Source organism: Pelobates fuscus, chromosome 4, assembly GCF_036172605.1.
Source record: "Pelobates fuscus isolate aPelFus1 chromosome 4, aPelFus1.pri, whole genome shotgun sequence".
Taxonomy (NCBI): Eukaryota; Metazoa; Chordata; class Amphibia; order Anura; family Pelobatidae; genus Pelobates; species Pelobates fuscus.
The window spans coordinates 280742420-280757960 of record NC_086320.1 but is presented as its reverse complement, the minus strand read 5'-3'; the positions used below and the strand labels follow the sequence as shown (position 1 = coordinate 280757960).

At 36.1% G+C, this 15541-nt stretch overlaps 1 protein-coding gene across 2 annotated transcripts in view; it reads left to right on the top strand.

Annotated features, from left to right (window-relative positions):
* The window catches only part of TBX20 (T-box transcription factor 20), a 39071-nt gene extending 23784 nt beyond the window's left edge, over nt 1–15287 (top strand). Inside the window, exons 6-9 of one of the 2 annotated variants that reach the window (XM_063452145.1) lie at nt 349–425; nt 8190–8210; nt 10891–11003; nt 13988–15287. In XM_063452145.1, coding sequence (XP_063308215.1) covers nt 349–425; nt 8190–8210; nt 10891–11003; nt 13988–14328 — 552 coding nt within the window. In that variant the 3' untranslated portion in view covers nt 14329–15287. The remainder of the gene's footprint in view (nt 1–348; nt 426–8189; nt 8211–10890; nt 11004–13987) is intronic. The other variant, XM_063452146.1, reaches the window with a different exon arrangement.
* The last annotated feature ends 254 nt before the right edge of the window (nt 15288–15541 follow it).

Here is a 15541-nt window from a genome sequence, read left to right as displayed (position 1 = left end):
CCTAGCATTAAGGTGTCCCTATTTCCTTATTTGAAATGTTATGATGTATGTAAATTTGCATGTATTCATTTTCAAATGTATTTGATACACATTTTCATTTTTCTCTGTGATAATTGCATTTTGTGATGAGAAAGAGTAGATAAGTACCTCCTGACTTTCTTGTGTTTCCTCCAAGTCATGGAGCAGGTAACAGATAACTGGATTGTTTTTGGAGAGAGAAGTGGACCAGAGAATTGTGCACCTACAATTTGGTCCTGCTCACCACTCAGCTTGCTAAATAAACTGCATTGAACTACACCAACATCCATTGGGATTATAATTTTAATCATTGAAAATATATCTTTCTAGATAACTAAGCTGAAAATTGACAGCAACCCATTTGCCAAAGGATTTCGGGACTCATCCAGACTAACTGACATTGAGAGGTAATAATTTAATTTACTCACTTATTTACTTCACTTATTTGTTTATTTGTCTCCTGGTTCTGCAGTAAACTGTGTATTACTCTAATGTATAATTAACATATAATACAAATTAATAATTGTATAATAGAAATATAGTTTTGAATGGGATAATGGTTTTACGTCAGTTAAATTATTTTATTCTATAGTCCTTTTCTGCGGACATTAAATTTCTATCATGAAAGTTCCATGAGTGTTCATAGGTATCCAATGCCCAATAGGTTTCAAGAAATTTTATCTAAGCAATTTAGAAGACATGTAACCATTAATATCTCTCTGTTGTATTGTACAACCTGCAAGTAGAGTTAATAAGCGGCTCAAGGAGGAGGGCCACTGCTCAAAGGGGTAGTGGAAGGACAAAACTCCTCTTGACGTAATGCTTGGAGGGCATGGGAAATGGGAGAAGTTCTAGGACTTCCTGAGATCAGTCCCCTGGAGATATCCCCATTTTATCTCCTTCAGGTGAATAAAGAAGGTATTCTTAGACAAAAATGAGCTGATAAACTGTAAAAGAGGTGGCTCAGCCCAAAAAAGAACCTTCACAACCAGCAAAATGGTGTTATGCACTATATATCAGATATTACAGATCTTCTTTGCTGTAGCTCTCCTAAAGAATATAGATGGCATATCCTAACTTGTTCTTAGCTATTGTTAAGGTGTGTTCTATTCCAGAACTTTATGCATACAAATTTAATAATTAAATTCAAGCTGTATGATTGCAAGACTAGTCATGATACACAAGTGTTTGCATTATGCTCTACAATATAGATATATGAGTGTTATTGAAAAGTAGGCATACTGTTCATTTAACATTTGAAATCAGCAGTTATATTATAAGAAAAGGTCAATTTCTAAAATGATTGAATTTATGACATAAGATAAAGGTTACACGGCCAGGTTTACTCTCTCGCATGTAGGGTTATCTATGTAATCTATCTATAAATCTAGCGCGCGCTCTCTCTCTCTCTGTCTGTCTGTCTGTCAGTCTGTCTATCGCAATTGTAATCACTGGAGAAACTAACAGCAAACAATAGACTTCAAAAACATTCACAATTAACATTAAAAAAAAAAACGTCCAAACTCGATAAAGCACTTCAGCTTGCTGCATATTGGTTCTAATGCTGGAGGGTTCCTTTAAGCAATGAAGATTTACACAAACAGACACAATATTGCAATTCTTTATCTATTCAACCATCCATTCCACAATTACAACTTTCCTTTCAGTAGTCTGACTAAGATGGAAAGTGGCAGGTAGTTTTGCTGATAATCCAAATGTGTGCTTTCATAGGTTTATTTTGTTGGCTGCAGAAAAAAGAAAATTGAGTAATTATTTAGAGCACTTAGATTTTTGAAAGTTAAATCTTTTTATGTTGGAATAATTATCTTTATCATATAAAGATGTCCTGCACAAGTTTAGAAAAAGGAAAAATAAGTATTTTCTTTTCTTTATATCATTATCTGCATATTCTTCTTTCCTCAGAAGTATTAACAAAAATATATCAAACTGTTCTGGATAAATTAACATATGGACATTTTTGTAGTCAAAGGGACACTCCAGGCACCAAAACAACTTCATCTAAATTAAGTTGTTATGGTGTCAGGAGGCCCTCAAAGGCACTCTTGGGGTTAAACCATTCTCGAACGATTTAACCCCAAAGTTGCATCCAGTGGTGATGTCCATGCCCCCAGGCGGAATCAGGCTCTCAGCCAATCAGTGACTCCCCATTCACAAAACTGGCTTCGAGAGAAACGTACCTTTTTTAAGCCAATTTTGTGAATGCGGAGTCACTGATTGGCTGAGAGCATCAGTTAACCGCTCTCAGCCAATCAGTGGTACCCCTACTTCGCTTCCTGAAACTGAAAGTTCAGAAGTCAGATGCTGCCTTTGTGTGGACATCATCACTGGAGGCAACTTTGTGGTTAAACCGTTCAAGAAGGGGCCTCCTGGTACCATAACAACTTCATTTAGATTAAGTTGTTTTGGAGCCTGGAGTGTCCCTTTATTGGATAACCTATTGGGCAGTGTCTAGTGGTTAGTACACAGGTACTAGGGTATCAGGGCATAACTAAGAATCACAGGGCCCGGTGCAAGTATCAGAGAAGCTCTCAGTGATACAAATATACTAACATACACTCACTGACACGAAATGCAATCATTGGTACATACACTGTTTGACCAACACACACTCTTACTGATACATAATCACTGACATGACACTCACTCATCAGCACAAACACTATTTACCCAACACACAATTTCACTCACAAATGCTTGCTCTCAGTAATACACACTCACTGACAGACATACAGTCACTGGCACACATACTGTTTAACCAACACATGCATTCTCACTGACAGACACACATTGTCAGATACACCTACACTGACATACACAAACTCACTGACACACACACATTTTTAGGTCTTAGGTGAATTACTAATAATACTTTACACACTCAAAATGTAATTTAGAACAAGAACAATGTACCTTGTTTACACAGACTGAATTCTAAACATTTATTCATTATACTTTAAAGACCTAATACGGTGAGTAATATTGCTGTGGAGCTCTGTTATACACTCAGACACACCAACAACATGGAGCACCAACAATATGGAAATTTGGGTCAAAAATAGGGACTGTCCCTCCTAAATAATACAAACTGCAATAATTACCTTGCAGGGTTAAGTCTTCCTCTAGTAGCTGTCTACCAGACAGCCACTAGAGGGATTCCGACTTCTTAGACGACCTCTAAACAATTCTGGACGTCCTTACACTATGCATGAGAACCTCCTGCATCGCCGGAATCCCCATAGGAAAGCATTGAATCATGCTTTCCTATGGGGAGGTCTAATGCGCGTGCATTAGGTCTCCCCCGCCGACGTCCGGAGGAGCGTGGGCGGAACATGACCAACGCCGAGGGACATCGGCGCTGGATTCAGGTAAGTGTCTGAAGGAATTTTAAACCCCTTCAGCGACGTGGGATGGGGAGGGGGGCACTCCAGGATTTTGCAGTGTGATTTTGCAGTGGGTGGCACTGGAGAATCCATTTAACACAATTATAACTCCTGCCCCTTGCATATATCAATATACATATTTGCTTTTCTTTGCTTGGTCTAGAACAGAATCATGTATCTAAAGAACAGCATCAATGTCAGGGAAGAAGGATGACAATCTAAAATAAATTAGGGGTGAAATCATAATTTTAGATATAATTTATGACAAAATGGAAACAATTAGTTCAAGCTGAAAAAAATATTTATATCATTCGTTTGCAGCATATATTTGAGATAATTCATCTTATATTGGATGACAATCTAAAATAAATTAGGGGTGAAATCATAATTTTAGATATAATTTATGACAAAATGGAAACAATTAGTTCAAGCTGAAAAAAATATTTATATCATTCGTTTGCAGCATATATTGGAGATAATTCATCTTATATTGCCTATAGTCAAATATGTAACTAATGTTAGCATTATTAACGACAAGGCAGTTAGACTTTGATCTCTTCTTGGTTAAAAAGAATCAGTGCTCACATAGTGTAGTTAGTACTTGCTACCAGATTATTTCAGATTCAGAAAATGGAAAATTGAGAAGTTTTAGTTTTTTTAAGGTGAAGTTGTCCCATACCTGGATTACTGTGTTGACCTATTGCAGGGGCAGACAGAAGATTACCTACTCCTGATCTAGTGACTAAAAGTCATTGTCAAGGGGTGCGTCACTAATGCTTCACTAGTGGTTAGGAAAGCACTCCGATTTTTGCCCCATCTTTTTTGAAGGAGATGTTAATTTCATTGAGTATTTCTTTGACTTCTTGAGTTACTTATATCGCTTAGTGTAATAACTAGAGCAGCGTTGAATTACTTAGATTTCAAAAGAAATGCATTTACTACAGTTCAAAAACACTTTAGCGCTTCAGAGCTCTATGATAAAATTACGAAATTGACAGATTAGCCACACCGGCTCAGGGACACATAGTAAACCGATGGGTCAAATACATCTTTGTGTGAGGTAGTGACATTTTGTTAGAACCAGTCCTCCAACAGATGTGTCTGCCCCTTGTGATCAGGACTGCTCCTAATTATGCCTATAGGAAGTGGAATGGGTAGCTATTTGGGCTACTAACCCACCTATGTTTGTAACTCGGCTTACTAGAAACACACACTAAAATTCTGCTTTAAGTAAATCCAATATATTACAAAATATTTCATCAATATTAAGGACAATTTGCCAACTGACCATTGTATAAATATTCATTTATATACTTTTATATATTTTTTTAATTATATATCTTCTATCCAAGTCGGATTTTCAACCTCTGATTGTAACAAGATAATGGCCTATAGGTTTAATTTTCAGATGTTTAATGCAGCCTCTCCCCTAAACAGCCTTTGGGGAAGAAACAAATCAAATCAATTGATCTTTTGAGAACTTGAGAAATTGAATTAGTCTGGAGTCAGTTAATGCACTAAACCACTGAATAATTGGATTGCCTCTTGTAACTGATTGGAATCAGCTCCTATCTGTAAACAATACACATACACACAGCTCTGTTCTATGGGAGATCTGAGGCAAAAACACATCTTTATATGACATGATGACAGAAATTGCACTATTCCGGACTAATTGAATATTACGTTATGAATATATAAGTTTATTTAAAGCTTCAAGATGAATTTTATGTGTGACTGACCTAAGGCTAAGTGCAGTTTTATCACACCAGTATATAAATGGCATGTGGTCAACTGTATAAATATTTTAAGATGGAATGTCTAAGATGAGGAAAGAGAGTTTAGTTTACAGAATGGCAGACCAACTCATATTACCCCATAATATTGTAAATTTGATTCATTTTATTATGCTATATATCCATGTTTTTACTAAGAATGTTCCCGTTTTTGTTTCTTTCACTATCTGGAACATTCTCTCACCCCTAAAAGTGCTGCTATATTATTCATTTTACGTTTCTGCACATTCCATTAGTGATATTAATAGTTACCATTTTTTTCTCTGTAACATTTTATCTGCAGCCATGGATTAAGTAGGTGGCTGGTGATTGCTGTCGCTATTGCCTTTAACCCCTTAAGGACCAAACGTCTGGAATAAAAGGGAATCATGACATGTCACACACGTCATGTGTCCTTAAGGGGTTAAAAATTTTTTAAAGAAAAACGATAGTGTTAGGAATACAAAACTGTATTCCTAACACTATAGTGCCCTCTGCACCCCTCCCCCATGGCAAATAAAGGGATTAAAAAATGCCTTTTTACACTTACCCGATTCCAGCACTGATGTCCCTCAGCGCTGGCTAGAGCTTCTCTCCCACCAACGTCAGTCAAAGTGGGGAGCCTAATGCACATGTGTGGTTGTCGCCACACGCACATTAGAAATTCCCCATAGGAAAGCATTGCCTCTGTGCTTTTCTATGGGGATGTACAAGACACTGGATGTCCTCGTGCAAACTCTGTGAAACTACAGGAAGTGCATGTAGTGGCTGTCTGGTAGACAGCCACTAGAGGCAGTCTTAACACTCAAAAACAACAGTGTTTTACATTACAGGATTAAGGTAACAGGGACCCTGCACCTAGACCACTTCAATGAGATTAAGTGATCTGGGTGCCTATAGTGCCTCTTTAAGATTATTATTACAGTTGGAGGAGATGACAGGCTGATTAGGGTATAAGGCTAGAAAAGATAGGGGTTATTCACTGCTGTAAAATATTGACTTGACAACATAGGCATGCACAGCATATTGCACTAATGTGGGCAGCCAACGAACATTACATCTAAAGTTTCATTGAAAAAAAAAACTAATTTAAATATGAAAACACATTTTTTCTTTACTTGCAACCAGTTCTATACAGAGTTAGCCATAATATTAAAAAAAACACAAAAAAAACTTAACTAACCAAATTTATTTAAAACTGCTCAAACAGACTTAAAGAGAGGACAATATGACAATATAGCTCTGTATTAGGGCACGCCCCTTGCACAAGCCTTTGACTGATAACATTATTATGTTCGATTTAAACAAACAGTAAAATGTGCATTGAATTGAAGTGCAATGTGTGTATGCAGGCTTTAATCTAATATCAATATGCATAATTCAGGAAAATTACACCCCCTCTAATCCTTTTTTATCATTTAAGATCAAAGTCATTTAAATGTCCAGATTTTTAATCTGAAATGGAATTTGCATTAGAAATTCCTTTCAACAAAATGATATAAATAAGCATTAAAATGAAGTCAACAGACTGTTCCATAGTGTAGTAAACTTTTATAAAGTAACTACCAGTTCTAGCAATGTCACTAACAGATAACAAGCGCATTCTCTGTGATTATGAGCCCTGTCGGTTGTCTGTGATATTTTGAAGCTATGTGTTCCATCTTTCCACACCTCTACTTACTTATGATATCTCCTATTTTTGGGCTGCCTTCCAACCTTGATATTGTGTAGGACAGAAGTAGCAGGACTCTAAAACACATACATTTGTATTTAACCCTTTTATTTGAATCACTGGTAGCTCTCAGACATTTCAGATAGACAAACATGTTTAAATCATAAAACTGTGACTAAACAAGGTAGAACTACCAACTGTGTATAAGCAGACATATTCGTAAAAAAGCTGGAGTTTTTTTTTAGATGAGATCAAGGCTTTTGCTTCGCTCTGCATTAGATTACAAAATATAAGGGCAGGGTCAAGTATCTGAGTCAGGAGTTAGGAATCTAGAATCTTTAAAGATTAAAGCGTGTTTTATAACACGCTACTAAGTCTGCATTACTGTACATCCCAAAACCAAGAACCCGACTGATAAGTGCAAAAAAAAAAAAAGATATATGTATATATATAAAAAACATACAAAAAAAAAAACAGTTCATGTTAACGTGCTGATAATGTTGAACGGTGATAGTAGATTGATCCAGGCTCAATGCTGTTCTGGTGTCCCTCTTCTCTGCTAACTTTATTAGACATTTACTGGAAATGCTTACAGTGCCCCCAGAAATCAGATAATAAACTAAGCAGTAATAGATTTTACCTCATTAACTGTCACAAAGTAAAGCCATCCATTTATTATCTTAAGCTACATCTTTGCTTTTAGATGTAATTAAAATAGTTTTCAATGAGCCCCCTCTAGTGGCATAAATGGAATATGAGTCTTTTTTACAGTAATTCCAAAAACAACAGAGGCCCAATTTAATTATCTAGGGTCATAAAAGTGATCTTATATTGTAATCAACCAATATGTAAATCCCTGAGAAATGTGTTGTGTCAACCACTGAAAACCCGTTATGTTTGCACCTCCTAATGACTAGTGTTGGAGATTCTAATTGATTAAGATAAATCTTTATAAATGTTTATTTTAAATAAGAGGACACATTTTTGCTAAATTACCAAGAGGTGTAAAATGTATGGTACACACTTATAGCTATGCATTGCATGCATAAATATGATCATTGTTTTATTTAAATGTCTTTATCTCTAAATATAATTGATGATAATACCACTAAATTACTACTTTCAATATACATTTATTACTTATAGACATTATTATTGTGATTTTTGGCTCACTTTCCCATATCATTTGTTACATACTATTTTAAAAGAGTTACATTTTTTTTTCAATTTAGCTATCTTGAATTATTATTATAAGTCCAATGCTTACCCTGTCTTCTTTTTTTGTTTGCAATTTATGTATCCGCCCCACATCCCATTTCGAAGCTCTCTATGGTCACCTAATCAGTGAGTCCTTCTTGTTTATATTGTGGAGGGAGGGCTGGTTGTGGGGCAGTATTGCATTAAATCTGAAAACTTGGAGAATACCCATTAGCTAAACTAAGCAACCAGTTGATTTAGATTTTTTTTTTAATACTCATCAGGGAAATGTTGTTTTGCCAGTTTTGACATGCTTGCACAATTATAAGTTATTATGACTTAGTTCGGACATTAAAACTAAACCTTATTTTATCACTACTCCAAAATAAGAAGTTTACTACTTTCTTTCCTCTTTGTCTTTCTCTCTAACTCACCATATGTAATTCATAAGACAAAAAGAGAGATATACTTTTACCAATGTAGAAATGAGAAATATAAATGTTGTAGGACATTGATACCTTCATACATTTAAAGGGACACTATAGTCACCTGAACAACTTTAGCTTACTGAAGCAGTTTTGGTGTATAGAACATGCCCCTGCAGCCTCACTGCTCAATCCTCTGCCATTTAGGAGTTAAATCCCTTTGTTTATGAACCCTAGTTACACCTCCCTGCATGTGACTGGCACAGCCTTCCATAAACACTTCCTGTAAAGAGAGCCCTATTTAGGCTTTCTTTATTGCAAGTTCTGTTTAATTAAGATTTTCTTACCCCCTGCTATGTTAATAGCTTGCTAGACCCTGCAAGAGCCTCCTGTATGTGATTAAAGTTCAATTTAGAGATTGGGATACAATTATTTAAGGTAAATTACATCTGTTTGAAAGTTAAACCAGTTTTTTTTTCATGCAGGCTGTGTCAATCATAGCCAGGGGAGGTGTGGCTAGGGCTGCATAAACAGAAACAAAGTGATTTAACTCCTAAATGACAGTGAATTGAGCAGTGAAATTGCAGGGGGATGATCTATACACTAAAACTGCTTTATTTAGCTAAAGTAATTTAGGTGACTATAGTGTTCCTTTAAACATTATTCTGACTCATCAGTCAGCTGTTTGTCATTAGACCATAGTAAGAGTTATTGACCCCATAAACATTATGTATCATTCCACAAAGACCCTTTGATTTATTATAAAATAAAAACTGATTTAATATCTTCCATTGTTTTAGGATTATGGCTCCACCTCTGCATGGTTAGTCAGAAGCTAGGACTATGGCTCTTACTTTACATAGTTATTCAGTATTTATGAATATGGATCCACCCTTACATAGTTATAGTAACTTCCCCATTCATAAAACAGATACGTATCTTTTTCATGAATGGCTGGTTACTGATTGGCTTAGAGTGTCAGCTGACCGATTTAAGCCAATTATCAGCGACCCACCCAATGGACCTCTGTGCTTCCTCAATCTGGATTGGAGAAAGCAGATGCCATTGAGGATAGGGAGATCCGGCACTGGATAGCAACCTTTTGAGTTTAACAGATTATGAATGGCTTAACACCTTTGTGTAACAAAGCACTACTGACTTCTTGGCACCATAGCAACTTCATTTCAATGAAGTTGTTAGGTATCCTTCCAGATTCATTAAACACACACACAAATAGAACCATTCATGCATAATATATATATAAAGCACATATACAATTATTTGTTTACATAAAATATTTACTTAAAGGGATATTAGATAATCTGTGCTCTTTCATAGGTAAGGTTATAATGAGCTTCCTTTCTCTGTGTCGTAAATGTTTTAACTCTAAAATGATATATCTTTGGTTAAAGGAAAAAAATCTTCCACTGGGGCCCTCTGTTCAGTAGTTACGCCACTGATCACAAAATGTAACATAAACAGTAAAATCAAATAAATAAATAGACAGGGCTCCCTAAACATGAGAGAGATAAGGGGTTTAAAAAAAAAAAAAAAAATTGAAAAAAAGGCGTCACCAGCACTGGAAAGAGGTAAGTGACAAAGGGGGTTTATAACCCTTTAATCATCGGGGTAGAGGGGGCGATCCAATAGTTTATTGCAGAGGCCGGATACTATATTGTTAGGCACACAGTTTTGTATTCCTAACACAATATTGATTTTTCAATGATTGAAATAGTTATTTAGTGTTAGAATGTAAGTTATTCAACATTTAAATAATTTATGAGAAAGACTAGTACTCAAATAATAATTTCAAAGTCTCTTAATACATCCTCCGGATTGAATGTAGCACATGTGATTACCCTTCACTGTGATCGTTAGTCTGAGTGGTGTGTCAACACCTGAACAGGAAACTACTGCATACACACTTGATTTACATTTAATTGGTAAGTCACTTTTTAATATGAGGAGATACTTGGTTAGTGGAAAGGGAGGTGTTACAAGAGATTAGATAACTGTCAGTCATTTTTTCAAAAGATCCTTCTGTGGAATTGTTTTTCTTGTTTTGTTTTATAAAATATTAATAAGGCTAGTAGTCAGGTCAGTGGATAGCCTGCAGTCCACAAAATGACTATATTTTTGTGGGTCCCCAGGCTTCCTGAAAGTCTCATAGGAAATATGATTTCATATGGCATTGCACATTTAATAGGAGACATCTTCCCACTAGTAAATGCTAATAAATCATATATGTTTATTCTATGTAAAAAGTTGGGTAATATTGTTAAAGTGATTTTGTGATTATTTCACCGTTTCTGTATTGTGCCCTTGTCTGTCATGCCGAAGCCAGTATTGGTAGATATCTTGTCACACATTTTACAGTGGTGTTTTTTTTCTTTCTTAAATAGGGAAAGTGTTGAAAACCTTATTCAGAAGCATTCTTATGCCAGATCTCCTATTCGAACATACGGAGGAGAGGATGATATTCTTGGGGAAGATGGGCAGGTTGTGCAAAGCAGAGGTAAAACACATTTAATTTTGTATCTTCTTCTCATTCTTCTCAAAGCCACATTAAACCAGAAAGAGATTCTTTATATTTTAAGGGACTTTTTACTGCCCAATCCCCCTGCCCCCCAAATAAAAATATATATCAAGGCATATTTGCAAGGCAAGTGCCCTGACCAATTGCCTGTCTCTTGAGTTTAGCTACACTGAGCTAAACATCTTATTGACAGCCAGGGAGTGTAATAAGGTTGATTTATAAAAGTGCCAATTTCAATTATAATCTGCACATTTTGAAAAATAAAATATGCATAAATGCATAAATCACTCCAGCAAGCCGAATTGTTTTAGAGGTCTGGCATGTCCCTTTAATTAAGACTAACCCATATTAAACATAAATTTTGTTTCTTTGAAAATAGGCATAGGTGTTGTTTCTTTGATAATGTCCTGCTGCTGTCTGTTGCTAACCAATCATCCATGTATACATGTCAGGATTCCTATTTATAATTATACATACACAGTCAAATAGGCCAATCTGGGATTAACCCAAAAAGTGACCCTAGGTGGCTGTTTATGGCCCACGGGTTAGACAGGAGCCCCAGAACCATGAATTAGCATGGCACTTTATAAAAAAAGTAAAGGGGAAGGGGGAGAGGTTCAGGATGGTCACCTGCATAGAACTTGTGGTATATTAATCTTTCTCTGGTTATGATGGCTGAAGTACACGGACACCACCCCTCGATTCACCATTAAATTGTTTTCTTATGGTATAATGGTGGACAAGGGTCCTCAGCCATTGTGTTGGTTTAACAATGAATGGAGGGATGGTGCAAGGGCACACCAGCCATTATTACCACATTAAAGAGATTAGTGTTTCTTTCTTGTCAGACATGGCCAATCTTAATTAGAGAGAACATAACCCTCCCCCCTAAATACAGTATACTATGACCTGTTCAGATAAATATGTTTGTTCTGACACGTTTATTTGGTCAATAAAACATTGCACAGAGACCTGAGAGAGCACTATTCATCTTCAGGTAGACAAACAGACAGACAGAGACAGATAAACAGATTTAAATAAAGTTGAATAAAATGAAAGAAAGCATGTATGCAGTGCAGCTAATGTATACAGACAATCTATGCACTAATTATAGATTTACCGTAATGTGCTTGGTCATTGAGTAGTTCATTAGCATGGTGACTATTAATAGCATTATTGATTTACTGAGATAAACTCTCTCTAATTGACTGAAAATGTCAAGCTCTTATCAATGGAAAGTGGTTCTACTTAATATTTATAGCAGGATGAATGTGCAGTAGTATTCATTGAGACAGTGTCTTATCCTGTGTGCGCTTAATCTAACTATAATAATAATAGGATGACAAGAACATAAGTGTAGCTGGAAGCTAAATGTAGTTCTGTTATAACTCAGCCGCAGGCAGCCCAACATGGAGCAGGGCATTAAGTGAAAACTACTTCCTGCATGTAATGTTCATATTATATGAAATGTTACATTAAAGAGGTAGTAATTACTTTTATTGTTAACACACCACATTAAATAAATAATGCCTACAAAAATAAAATAATAACAATACTTAGATTACTCTGGTTTCCAAGTACATCCAAACTTCAGGGGATGATACTACAACCCAATTTGATCTATTTTGGAAGGATGAATGGCATAGTCAATCCTGCTAGGAATTGAACTGACGACTAAGGATTGAACAGATTCTACTGATTATGCATTAGCCCACTGAGCTATCTCACCAGCCTCACAAATGCTAAAAATACTTATAAATGTTTCTAGACAAATCACTATAATTCGGTCTGTGTGCAGTTGCATTAGCATGTTATCCAGGTCTGTGGGATCCGTTTTTCTCCCACAAACTCTGTCTCTGAATACATATTTTATCCACCTGAAGCAGTTCCACCCATCAAATAAGATGAGTGGAAGTGTTCTAAAGTGTGATGGCCACCATGCCACCTCTATCAGTTTATACATAGCCCAGTACATTGTTTACTGAACAAGGCTATGCCTCCAGTGTGTGCATGCATGGTGTGCCGAGAGCTCAGTTCATGTTGTGCGCTCTCACATTCCATATGCACAAAAATTAACACAGACAATCCAGAGTGTTTCTAACTGTCTGATAGATGCTCCAAGGAGCAGCCTTAGAGCTACAGTGATTTTTACAAATCACTCATTGCAGTTCTTATCTTCTCTCAGAGCTGACAGCAGGCTATGAGTGCTCTGTGCACCATCAATGCTGCAATAATGCAAAGCTGTGCTTGTACTTTCTGTTTCTCCTTAAGTGCATAAAATACATTTCTTAATAGATTAAGCATATTAACCATCTAAAAATAGAAAAGCTTCCTTTTAAACTTAAATTAAAAAAACAAAACACAGAACATGTGTCCAATAAGGAATTCTTTGCTTGTAGGCACATATGCATAGAGATAATGTTACATTCTAAAGAACAGTTCAGATGCAACAATCCGAAAAGGATTAAACACAATAATAGAGTAAGAAGGTGCATATATTTGTAATGAATTGGCAGCTATTTTTGGAAGTGTAGATTTCCAAACATTCACCAGTGTGAAAAATGGTTAGTGTATCAAAGGACAATAGAGACTAATATTCATGTCTGTAAGAATCATTTTGTATTGACTGCCACTCTGTGGAAAACTTAACAGAGAGTCTTGCCCCTGTACCATGTATGATAGTGGGCTGGTATTATATATTGTTCTTCTACGTGAATGACTTGCGCACCAACTGAGAAATGTGTTTCCCTACCTGATGAGATATAGTTATCATGCTGGTGATACGTTGCTTTGGTTTTGTATTAATTATAGCTGTCCCTACGTTCACTGCAAGGAATGTAACAATACAAATGACCAGACAGTATTTATATATAGTGACATTTACATAATCTGTTGTATGATGTATACATTTATACTCTGATGTCTAATAACAAATGTTCTTTGAATTTGTGTTTCCTTTGCAGGATCAGCTTTTACAACATCAGATAATTTGTCCCTCAGTTCCTGGGTAACTTCCACTACAGGATTTTCTGGGTTCCAGCACCCTCAAACATTGACAGCATTGGGCACCAGCACTGCTTCTCTGGCCACCCCACTTCCTCACCCCATCCAAGGCTCGCTCCCTCCTTACAGTCGGTTGGGCATGCCATTGACGCCTTCAGCTCTAGCAAGCTCAATGCAAGGCAGTGGCCCTACATTCCCCTCTTTCCACATGCCCAGATACCATCACTACTTTCAGCAGGGCCCATATGCTGCTATTCAAGGACTGCGACACTCCTCTGCAGTAATGACACCATTTGTATGACTGGAGTGATGTACAGGGAGTAAATAAAAAAATTCCTGTGACGTCTAAAAACTGGGAAAATGGAGAAAGACTTACCATGTATATTGCGCACTATTAACAAAGAGTGGACCTAGAAGGGCACTGGACTGCTTAATTTAAACGAACCCCGTGATATACGGAGGCAGTATTGCATGTATCAAACCATGGAGCCAAATCTACACTTACTCAACCCTTCACGATAAAAAAATAATGTTAAAACTCTCGATTACAAATAAGTTGTAAAAAGAAAATGGATCTTAACAAACTCTTTTAGTGAGACCTTCTCTTTTAGCACACATAAGAATATATTTACACAATTCAAAATGGAATCAGACGTGGTGGAAGAGTGAACTCAGAACTAGCAAGAATTAGCAAAGCTAATGAATTCTAGGATGACGCTTCATTTCAAAAGGACTAACAGAAGAAACAACTATTTTTCAATGCCAGCATCTTACACAATTGTTTCGATGTTTGTAGAACAGATTCTATTTTCAACTCATTATCTCTGTTTTATTCTGTAGATCAATGTGTGGTTATAAAGAATGAAAAATGATAACACAAAAAAATCCTAAAACAAACGCTGATACAATGCAACTATCAGAAAACAATTCATGAACTGATTGTTTCGGTATTCACAAAAATGTTCCAAGCTCATCTCTATGGAAGCATGCACTGCCGCTTAAAATAAACTGGAGTGCCTAATTAAAGTAAAATAGGCTACACATGCAGTATTGTACAGATAAAGTAATATCATTTCTTTTTTCACTGACTGCAATAATCTTCAGAGGCAAACATAGCTGCTATTCTACCCCATCTTTGCAAGCCAGATTCTTATTATATATTGAGATCTAAAGCATGTTGTGGATGTTTACTGAACATCATGGAGACATGTAGTGGTTCCTGGTCTGATTGCACACGGCAAATATTAACATGTTTTGGTTTTTTTTGGGGGGGAGGGGGGCGGAGGTTTAATTAGTGAGTTTTGCAAAAAAAAAAGAAAAGAAAAAATATACAGGTGTAAGGCAAATCATACATCATAATCATAGGGGTAATATGATTTCTAAATTAAAAAAAAATAGCAATCTTGGGAAAAGTTATTTTAGATTGATGTTTCTTAGACTTTGTTCAGGGATCAATGATCCAATCATATAATATACATTAAAAAATCCTGGTTAAAAAAATTTACACTTTTACT